The following is a 12,168-nucleotide window of genomic DNA, read 5'->3' on the forward strand; positions in this document are numbered from 1 at the left end:
ACAATTAAGATGAAGACCACATGTCACCTATAAAATAAGGGGGAGAGTTAACTCTCTTTATTCATAAGCAATGTACACAAAATTAACAAGCAGCTGCTTGAACATTGTTGGGGAAAATGTTTCATAATTAAATATCCCTGTCTACAAACAAAATATTTCTTAGTTTCATTTGATTAAATCACATAAGCTATCAATTAAAATATGTTAATGCCATTTGACCCACTCTCATGCATACAGGTTCATTTTAAAAGATATAAGGGCAACGGCAAGCTATTGGAGGTGGGTGGATATTTATCACTAATATGACATGGTGGAATCTAAACAAAGTTAGATTATTTTATAGGTAATTTTCTGTTTTTCTTTCAGATTTTTTCTTCATTTTTACAATTATTATACAGGCTGCAGCAAAAGTCAGTCAACCAAAAATGCAGTCTGGTGTTTTGTAGCTTTAATAGTTTATACAACTTGTTCAAAATGCCATCCATTGTTAAATTGACATTTAACACACCATTTAAATACTGAGTATAATACAGGGAAACATTCCACGTGGGAAAAATATATCTAAAACCAAAGATGATGTGACTTACCAAACGAAAGTGCTGGCAGGTTGATAGACACACAAACAAACACAAACATACACACAAAATTCAAGCTTTCGCAACCAACGGTTGCTTCATCAGGAAAGAGGGAAGGAGAGGGAAAGACAAAAGGATGTGGGTTTTAAGGGAGAGGGTAAGGAGTCATTCCAATCCCGGGAGCGGAAAGACTTACTTTAGGGGGAAAAAAGGACAGGTATACACTCGCACACACACACATAGCCTTCCGCACATACACAGTCACAAGCAGACATTCGTAAACGCAAAGAGTTTGGGCAGAGATGTCAGTCGAGGCGGAAGTACAGAGGCAAAGATGTTGTTGAAAGACAGGTGAGGTATGAGTGGCGGCAACTTGAAATTAGCGGAGGTTGAGGCCTGGTGGATAACGAGAAGAGAGGATATACTGAAGGGCAAGTTCCCATCTCCGGAGTTCTGACTGGTTGGTGTTAGTGGGAAGTATCCAGATAACCCAGACGGTGTAACACTGTGCCAAGATGTGCTGGCCGTGCACCAAGGCATGTTTAGCCACAGGGTGATCCTCATTACCAACAAACACTGTCTGCCTGTGTCCATTCATGCGAATGGACAGTTTGTCGCTGGTCATTCCCACATAGAAAGCTTCACAGTGTAGGCAGGTCAGTTGGTAAATCACGTGGGTGCTTTCACACGTGGCTCTACCTTTGATCGTGTACACCTTCCGGGTTACAGGACTGGAGTAGGTGGTGGTGGGAGGATGCATGGGACAGGTTTTACACGGGGGGCAGTTACAAGGGTAGGAGCCAGAGGTTAGGGAAGGTGGTTTTGGGATTTCATAGGGATGAACTAAGAGGTTACGAAGGTTAGGTGGACGGCGGAAAGACACTCTTGGTGGAGTGGGGAGGATTTCATGAAGGATGGATCTCATTTCAGGGCAGGATTTGAGGAAGTCGTATCCCTGCTGGAGAGCCACATTCAGAGTCTGATCCAGTCCCGGAAAGTATCCTGTCACAAGTGGAGCACTTTTGGGGTTCTTCTGTGGAAGGTTCCGGGTTTGAGGAGATGAGGAAGTGGCTCTGATTATTTGCTTCTGTACCAGGTTGGGCGGGTAGTTGCGGGATGTGAAAGCTGTTTTCAGGTTGTTGGTGTAATGGTTCAGGAATTCCAGACTGGAGCAGATTCATTTGCCACGAAGACCTAGGCTGTAAGGAAGGGACCGCTTGATGTGAAATGGGTGGCAGCTGACATAATGGAGGTACTGTTGCTTGTTGGTGGGTTTGATGTGGACAGACGTGTGATGCTGGCCATTGGACAGATGGAGGTCAACGTCAAGGAAAGTGGCATGGGATTTGGAGTAGGACCAGATGAATCTGATGGAACCAAAGGAGTTGAGGTTGGAGAGGAAATTCTGGAGTTCTTCTTCACTGTGAGTCCAGATCATGAAGATGTCATCAATGAATCTGTACCAAACTTTGGTACCCATTACATGCAGTCTCCCATCCTTCATCAAAGACGACAACCACTTTCTCGAATGCCTGGAATCCTTACCCAAACTGTTACCCCCGAAACCATCCTTGTAACCACTGATGCCACTTCCTTATACACAAATATTCCACACGTCCAGGGCCTCGCTGCGATGGAGCACTTCCTTTCACGCCGATCACCTGCCACCCTACCTAAAACCTCTTTCCTCATTACCTTAGCCAGCTTCATCCTGACCAACAACTACTACACTTTCGAAGGCCAGACATACCAACAATTAAAGGGAACAGCCATGGGTACCAGGATGGCCCCCTTGTACACCAACCTATTCATGGGCCGCTTAGAGGAAGCCTTCTTGGTTACCCAAGCCTGCCAACCCAAAGTTTGGTACAGATTTATTGATTACATCTTCATGATCTGGACTCACAATGAAGAAGAACTCCAGAATTTCCTCTCCAACCTCAACTCCTTTGGTTCCGTCAGATTCACGTGGTCCTACTCCAAATCCCATGCCACTTTCCTTGACGTTGACCTCCATCTGTCCAATGGCCAGCTTCACACGTCTGTCCACATCAAACCCACCAACAAGCAACAGTACCTCCATTATGACAGCTGCCACCCATTCCACATCAAACGGCCCCTTCCTTACAGCCTAGGTCTTTGTGGCAAACGAATCTGTTCCAGTCTGGAATTCCTGAACCATTACACCAACAACCTGAAAACAGCTTTCGCATCCCGCAGCTACCCTCCCAACCTGGTACAGAAGCAAATAACCAGTGCCACTTCCTCATCCCCTCAAACCCAGAACCTCCCACAGAAGAACCCCAAAAGTGCTCCACTTGTGACAGGATACTTTCCGGGACTGGATCAGACTCTGAATGTGGCTCTCCAGCAGGGATACAACTTCCTCAAATCCTGCCCTGAAATGAGATCTATCCTTCATGAAATCCTCCCCACTCCACCAAGAGTGTCTTTCCGCCATCCACCTAACCTTCGTAACCTCTTAGTTCATCCCTATGAAATCCCCAAACCACCTTCCCTACCCTCTGGCTCCTACCCTTGTAACCGCCCCCGTGTAAAACCTGTCCCATGCACCCTCCCACCACCATCTACTCCAGTCCTGTAACCCGGAAGGTGTACACGATCAAAGGTAGAGCCACGTGTGAAAGCACCCACGTGATTTACCAACTGACCTGCCTACACTGTGAAGCTTTCTATGTGGGAATGACCAGCGACAAACTGTCCATTCGCATGAATGGACACAGGCAGACAGTGTTTGTTGGTAATGAGGATCACCCTGTGACTAAACATGCCTTGGTGCACGGCCAGCACATCTTGGCACAGTGTTACACTGTCTGGGTTATCTGGATACTTCCCACTAACACCAACCTGTCAGAACTCCGGAGATGGGAACTTGCCCTGCAGTATATCCTCTCTTCTCGTTATCCGCCAGGCCTCAACCTCCGCTAACTTCAAGTTGCCGCCGCTCATACCTCACCTGTCTTTCAACAACATCTTTGCCTCTGTACTTCCGCCTCGACTGACATCTCTGGCCAAACTCTTTGCGTTTACAAATGTCTGCTTGTGACTGTGTATGTGCGGATGGATATGTGTGTGTGTGAGCGAGTGTATACCTGTCCTTTTTTCCCCGTAAGGTAAGTCTTTCCGCTCCCGGGATTGGAATGACTCCTTACCCTCTCCCTTAAAACCCACATCCTTTTGTCTTTCCCTCTCTTTCCCTCTTTCCTGATGAAGCAACTGTTGGTTGCAAAAGCTTGAATTTTGTGTGTGTGTTTGTGCTTGTTTGTGTGTCTATCAACCTGCCAGTGCTTTCGTTTGGTAAGTCACATCATCTTTGTTTTTAGATACATTTAAATACTGATTTACATAAATTGTCACATAGCTCCCACCATGACCAAAACGTTTTCAAATTACTGATTAACAAAATCCATTAAATACTATAAGCTTAATGGTTTTGCAGCTGAAACACTGTGTTTCTGTATTACCCACATTAAAAAATAACAGTGTCTATAAAGTCCAATGATTTTGGAGGCCAATCTATTTTACCCTGCCTTCCCCTCCACTCTTGAAAATTATCAGCCAAAAATACACAGACATGGTGGATAACTCTCTTACTGCCAAATGTGGTTATTCTGTACAGCTCCAAGTACAATTCAATAAAAACTTCTCTTAACACTTCAAGACACCTTTCTCTAGTCGTGGACCCATTGGAAAAAATAAGGTATATCACTTCTTTGCTGCATTATACCACCCCGAATCATAGATCCAATAACATTTACCTCCTCCTCAATAACAAATTGCAGAGTTTCAAAAGACCAGTACACACAGATCTGTTTTTAACTCTTCTATTTCACTTAAAACATGCGCCATTGAACCACAGGATTGTTTTGTGGAAGTTAGGAGAACTGTCACTGCACATCACATACCACTCACAGAATACACATCTTCAAGCACGTTCATCCACATTTAGGGTATGTAATAATGTAGGCTTATAAGGCTACAGATGTTAAAACCATAACATTCTCCTTAAACTTCTGTTAGAAAATTGTAGTCCCTTAGAAGCCCTCCCTGCAGGACTATACAACAAGCAGTGCATTTTCTTCAATAGTAACTAATTTTGGGTGGCCACTACATGGTGAGTCAGCTACAGAGCCTGTCAACTCACACTTTCAGTTTGTTTTGTTGGTAGGTTGCCTGCTTGGTGACTGTGTATGCAGGAACTTTTCAAGGAAAGATTGTCTTAGGTCGTCAATCTGTAAAGCAAACATGTGCTGTTCTGTAGACAACTTTATGTTCATAATCTATACTTCTCCCACTTACAGTGAATGCACAAATGATGCTAAGACTCAGACTGTTACTTGTTAATAACAAACCAGTCCTGCCATCATTCTTTAAACAAATTTTGCTGCATGCAGATTTCACTATTTTTCATTGTGAGTACTTTACTCAGTTACTAAGCTAAAATATGACCACAGATAGAAATGTGCAGCAGTTAACAGTCTCACATATTCGTAAATTTTCAACAAGATTTTTACCTGTTGCTTGCTCTCCCTTTTCTTCTTTATCCAGAATTTTTGCTTCTAATTGTTCATTAGAAACTCACACTCTGTCAATAGGATGCCAAAACTCTGGCAAACTATTTTGATTGCTGCCTTTCACTGTATATGAAATACAATCAAAATGTAACTTGTCTAAGAAAGGACTACCAAATTTGCTTGATGGAAAATCATAAACTTTTTAAATTACACTGAAAAATAAGGGTTCTTATAAGCACAAGAAATAACAAATTTGATGGTGAAAATTTTATACTGCTTCATCTGCAGAGATTTTCATTAAATACACCCAGATCGCCTATTATAAGCAACTTGAGAATGACGATAATTAAAGAATGGAGCAAATATTTCCAGTAAATACATTCAGCAAACCACAGGTAAAGTTTATAGCACTAAAATAGAAATTCAGCCACATATAACACTATTACAGTCAACAGAAACAAAATTATCTGTCATTTATCTTTTATATAATAGGGACATGAAATGAACAGTGTTATGTTCTGTGGAGAGATCTTATCAAAATCCACATTAAAACTAACTAAGAATCTTACTTTAAGAGAGGCGTATAATGATTCTCTCCAGTACATTTGAAGAGAAGATAGTGAGACTGGTTAGTAATTACTGATATCTGTCTTACTACTTTCTTTGTAAAAAAAGTCTGAATAGCGTATTTCAGGCTGTCTGGAAATATCCCATCGGATACTGATGTATTGCATATACAACTGAATACAGTGTATACATGGGTAAATATCAGGAATTCAGTACTTTACTTGATTATTGACTCTCTGCGAGAGGTTTGGGTTTTAAGGAGTTTTTACATTCTCAGTTTCTTATCAGAACATGGAACAATTGTGATACGCTTGTATGTATGTGGCATTGCTTCTTGCATTTATTCTACTGTTTTGTTTCTTGAACTGTCGACAGCAATCTTCTGATCAACTTCTTGGAAGTCATTATTAAATTTGTTGGCTACCTTACTGCTACGATTAATTATTCGGCTGTTTTCTTTATATTAAAGTCCTCACATTCCTTACCTGATTTCTAAGTTTATCTGTTAACTATTTCCCATAAAATTTAATTTTACTACCTAAATTATTTATTTCATAATTATACAGAGATTTATGATTTTTAATCACCTTCTTTATGGCAGTGCACTATTTCCTGTAATGGGTAATAAGTCCTACTTCTCTGTTGGTCCTAATCAATTCATATAGTTTCCTTTTCCATATACGATAATCTGATTCCTTTTGTAACCCAAAACTATTCTGATGTTTATTAGTGGCATATTTTATTGTTTTCTTGGAAAAGTAGCTGTGAAAGATTCATATATACACCAAACAAAAGCATTGGTATGTTGATAGACACACAAACAAACACAAACACACACACAAAATTCAAGCTTTCGCAATCAACAGTTGCTTCATCAGGAAAGAGGGAAGGAGAGGGAAAGACGAAAGGATGTGGGTTTTAAGGGAGAGGGTAAGGAGTCATTCCAATCCCGGGAGTGGAAAGACTTACCTTAGGGGGGAAAAACGACAGGTATACACTCGCGCACACACACATATCCATCCACACATATACAGACACAAGCAGACATATGTAAAGGCAAAGAGAGAGAGACAGGGAGGGAGAGAGAGAGAGAGAGAGAGAGAGAGAGAGAGAGAGAGAGAGAGAGAGAGAGAGAGAGAGAGACATTAAATTTACAATTGCCCTCCATCACATTCCACATATCCCTCATCAGTTACATGTAAGGTTCTCTTGAAACTTCCTGTTGTCTCTTCATCTTTTACTCTGTTTTCAATGATACCACTTCACTGTAATCAGATACGTTATTTACTATGGCTAATTGTGCATCATGGTTAGAGACACCATTTGCTACTGGATAAACATTTATACCACTGATTAAGTGTTCGCTGTCCATTAGTGTGCAGCTTTCCTGTGAATTCTATAGGGAAACTTAACAAAGAGAACTCAGTTTAAAATTGTTAAGTACTACAGCCAAACCATATCTTTTATCTGAATCTTTCTGAATATTAATGTTAAAGTTAATGTTAAATGTCATGTTAACATTAATGTTAAAATCTCCAAAGATGATTATTTGCTTTCTTGTATTGCCAGCTGGCATAATAATGACTCATATTTTTCTAAGAATACTTGAAAAATTTGCAGTGAAGCTGTATATACTATAATAATTGTTGATTGGTTTTCTGGTAGCAACAATTCACAATTGCAGGCTTCCAATTGTTGATATAAGTAGCAACTTCTAGTTTCATTATTTTTTAACTTTGTGTTATTTTTACTGTACATTATAATTCCTCCTTTCTCCATATTTTCCCCACAGGAGACTGCTGTTAATTTATAATTATCAATGTTAAACATACTGAGTTCTGTATTTACCACTCGGACAGACATAATACATAACTTTCTTTGAACATCCTAGATTGCGTAAACAGATACAAAATTAATTTTGTTTTTCAGATGTTAAAGATTCTGATGTATCATAGTAAGTAAGTTAATTCAAACACATTTACTTATGCGCGACACTTCATTTACCCGAACTTCTTCTAAAACAATCTATCTGATTTAGATATTTGGCGTAAAAAACAGCTTACACCTGTGATCACAAGAATTCTGCAAACACTGATGGTTTCCAGCCTAAATGTTCAGCTATTAGTTGTGCTAATTAATACTTTATCTCCTGTTAAGGTGTAGGGCATGCCTTCTGCATCTCTATCTCCCAGCAGCAGCACTGATGTGAACCCCATTTGGAGACAGCAGCTTCATGGTCATTTCCTGGATAACTTGACTTTGTTCATCCAGGGTTGATCATGCAACTGCAGACCAAATTATAAATATCTGGTCCTCTTTATTCAAATCCTTTGTCAGTTCCTCAATATTCTCTATTATCCAGATGAGGTTAACACTAGTTTCATAATACTTTTGACGTGATATCCTGCTCTTAAGTTTTCCTCCAGCTGTGATCTATACCCCTCCCATGCCTGCTACCTAAAAGCAAGACCTCTCTTTTTCTACTCAAGATAGTTCCCAACCTGTATCCTAAATTTTTATTAGTACAGGTAGTCTGCTATGCTTCACTTTCATATACTGATGCATGATGCTCCTCCCCTTGATCAGACTACATCTGTTTTTATGATAAATGGCAAAACAACTATCCAAACTACTCATTTTTGCCCCCTTCTGTGTTACCCTTTTCACACATTCCTCTTTTTTTTCACCCCCCCCCCCCTCAACTTTCGTTATTCACTCAACTTTCGTTATTCAGTTATTGTGGACTGGTCTCAATTTATGTATATGTATGGGAGAGCTTCACTGGGAATCCCTTCTTCTATCACATTATATTGCAAGTGTAATTCACTATCTCCACACACCAATCCCAAACTAACAAATAACATGTGGCAGCCTGTATGCTCATCATCCCAAGTCATTTCATTAAAAATAATTACACAGATATGCACATTTTTACATATTAATGGTCTGTTGAGTTGTGTCTATACTCATGGATACATGTTAACAAAAAAGGCCTACCTGTTGCAGTTTGTATAAACTTAATGAAAATCGAACCTGTGCTAGAAAAACAGTAAGTACTCGATACCCAGACTTATACAAGAGCACATAGAGAAGCGTTATATATTTCTAATCCAAACAGGAGAAACTTAGGGCAATTTTTGTTGCTAAAAATATAATGTAGCTATGTAAACTGATAAGTAATAATTACATTGGTTTTTGAGACAACAACATTGTTGTTTAGTTCTGAAAAGAAATTAGGAAGCTATCAGCTATAAATGTACTTAATACAGTATACCACCATGGAAATTTCCCGTTAAGACTAATTATTTTCATTGTGAGCTTACCTAGACAACCTTGAAACTTCTCTTGAAGAGGAAGCTTTGGAACCAGGTCCTCGACTCTGTAAAGATGACAAGCTATCTGAAGAATGGCCCAAGTTGATGCCACTATCCACTGATGGTCGCTTTGTCAGCCTCTGTTGAACTGTGCCACTACTATTAGATTCTCCATTTCCTACAGACAAAAGAAAACAAAAAAAAATTGTTTTATGAAGGTCATTAAGAGTGGTGAAACCAACAGCAGAATGAATAGGATTACATGAAACAATAAGACTACACTTTTCAACAATGACTAAGGGAAAAATTGAAATTAGGTTCCTCTAATGTTGACAATTCAGTTTATACTCCACATAAGGCCCTGTTTTTTAATTTTCTCTCCAGAAATAGTCACATCCAGTTGACACAAGGAAAAAATAGATCGAATGCCTTCTAGGGATACTGATAAGGTGCTTGCTTGAAACCTTCAGAATATTTGTCTAATTGTATCAGAGGAAAATTCAGCTGAGTAAACTAATAAATTATGAGACAAAATATCTTGACAGTAGTTACCTTCAGAAAGCAAAATGTATGGTACTGTCAAAGCTCCATATAAAGGAGAAGGGACATACTACCTAGCTTTCAGATGTAATATGTACTCTTTCAAGGAGGAGAGAGGTTATGTTGCAGAAGGTAAGAAGGAAGGGCAGGTCACTCCAGTCCCAGCATGAGAGAGACCCACCTGTCAAGAGGACAAGGAAGACAAAATTTGTTTATATAGCCAGACAAATAGTTGTGTTTTCCATACATACAGGAATACAGATCGGAGTTCTGGAAAACCTTCTGTAATGTTTGAAATACTGCTTACTAAAATATGATTTCTCCCTATTTATGTATCAGATCTGTGGGTCCACGATTGTTGAAGCCAATACATAATTAACAGAGTGCTGATTGGAAAATTTATAATACAACACCAAATTAAATAATAAATCACCTTGAAACAAAAACAGAGATTGCATGATTAAATGACACATTGCAGAAGAGCGTTCTCAAGTACTGCGAAGAACTCCAATACAGAATAGGAGTGTGCCAGAAGGAAATCTTTCAACTTGAATTTTGAATACTTGTAATTTATTACTCTTTGCTGGAAGCCTATTGAAAATTAAACCTGCTGAATAGTTCACACATTTCTGCGCAATGCTTAAGGAAGAGTTATCCAAGTGTATATCATTTTTCTATCTAGTGTTCACCAACTGAATGTTGTAGTTTCCCATGATTGCATCCTTACTGTCAACGATACATCCCATGATGGCATGTGTGTCCACGGATGGCAGAGTTAGAACTCCAAGACACCTGAACAACGTTCTATACTAAATTCATAAACTGACACAACAGATCTGTCTGACCATCCATTTGTGGACTATTAATATTCTTGGTGAGTGCACTGAGTGTCCCTTCCCCCCCCCCCCCCCCCCCCCCCCCCCCAAAAAAAAAGCATACAAGATAACAGAGTGAAAGTAAGGAAAGTAAATGATCTTTCACATTTCAGAGTAGTGAAGATACCATCATTATGTTTCTGCACAAGATCTTGAGTGTGATACTTCCAAGTCTTCCACCTATCCTCAGTCCTAAGAATTTAAAATGGTTGACTTCACTGACTTTTTGAGTACCTTCAGACAACACAATTTTGCTTTTACAAAGTCCCATGTCAGAAACTGTATGTACTGTGTTTTGTTACATTTAAGTATTAATTTAATTTGTTCTCTGAAAGTCAGGTACTGATGTAACTGACTGCTGTATTAGTTACATCACTTACAATACACTCCATGTCTTTCACAATAACATTTTTATCATCTGCAAAGGAAAACATTTTTGTGTCATCCGTCATGTTTAATGACTAATCATCAGTAATTATCAAGAAAGACAATGACCTAGCATACAGCCATGTGGCACACCTCACTTTAAATTGCCTCAATCAGATTCAAAATCACTTCTCTGTCTGTTGATACTGGAGAACAACCAGGGCCAGTTTAAGGCCCACTGCGGCCAGCCGTGGTGGCCGTGCGGTTCTAGGCGCTGCAGTCCGGAACCGCGGGACTGCTACAGTTGCAGGTTCAAATCCTGCCTCGGGCATGGATGTGTGTGATGTCCTTAGGTTAGTCAGGTTTAAGTAGTTCTAGGTTCTAGGGGACTGATGACCTAAGATGTTAAGTCCCATAGTGCTCAGAGCCATTTGAACCAAGCCACTGCTCAAGGTACCAAACTGAGAGGCATTCCCAAGTGCAAGATTTCAATACAGTGAGTATAACAATTAGTATCAAAAACTGATATTGATCAAAGCGTATGGGGGAAACGGGAGGCGTGTGTGTGTGTGTGTGTGGGGGGGGGGGGGGGGGGGGGGGGGGACTAATGATAAGTTGCTTGGGTAGAAAAATGTTCTCAAATTAGCCTAGCCCTGAGGACAATCTTCCATTTCCCTATCAATCTGTGAAAGATACAACAGCTTCCATCGTCACACCTTAGCAAAAGATCTTGCCACAAACTTGCAAAAAATCTGTCCTCTGTAAATTAGCTTAGCATGTTAAAGGTTTATATCCAGTTACGAACTGAACTGTCTGCTGTAGCAATAGAAGACAGTAACAGGAAAGCTGGATTATAAATTTTGCCTTTGAGGAATCATTCATGCAGGAGGAACATACAAACATGCTGTTACTTGATCACTGCACAGACTCTACTAGGGAGGACACGGTAATAGGCTTCCCTGGAGTAGAGAAGCAACTAAGAGAGTTGAAAACAAATAAGTTATCCAGTCCAGATGGTATCCCAATTCAGTTTTACAGACTGCTTTACAGCTATGACCCCTTACTTAGCTTACATTTATGGTGAATCTCTGCCCCAGCAGAAAGTCTCAACTGAGTGGTTTCTTGCAGAGCTTGAAGAAATTATCAGTTCAAACACAGTAACTTCCTTGAAATGAAAAAGCTTGTGTCCACAAATCAGCATGGATTTAGAAAGCACCGCTCATGTGCAACTCATGATATCCTGCAAACCATGGATGAAAGACAACAGGCAGATTCCACATTCCTAGATTTCCAAAAAGCGTTTGATACTGTGCCCCAATGTAGACTGTTAATAAAGGTACAAGCATATGGAATAGGTTCCTCGGTATGTAAATGGCTCAAAAACTTCACAAGTAAT

General features: G+C 39.9%; 1 protein-coding gene across 1 annotated transcript in view; it reads right to left on the bottom strand.

The window, feature by feature from the left end:
- The window catches only part of LOC126174755 (calmodulin-binding transcription activator 1), a 1,816,127-nt gene that overhangs the window by 169,305 nt on the left and 1,634,654 nt on the right, over nt 1–12,168 (bottom strand). The window contains exon 20 of the mRNA XM_049921082.1: nt 9,001–9,169. Within this exon, the coding sequence (XP_049777039.1) occupies nt 9,001–9,169 (169 nt within the window). The remainder of the gene's footprint in view (nt 1–9,000; nt 9,170–12,168) is intronic.

Source organism: Schistocerca cancellata, chromosome 3 (genome assembly GCF_023864275.1).
Source record: "Schistocerca cancellata isolate TAMUIC-IGC-003103 chromosome 3, iqSchCanc2.1, whole genome shotgun sequence".
Classification (NCBI taxonomy): domain Eukaryota; kingdom Metazoa; phylum Arthropoda; class Insecta; order Orthoptera; family Acrididae; genus Schistocerca; species Schistocerca cancellata.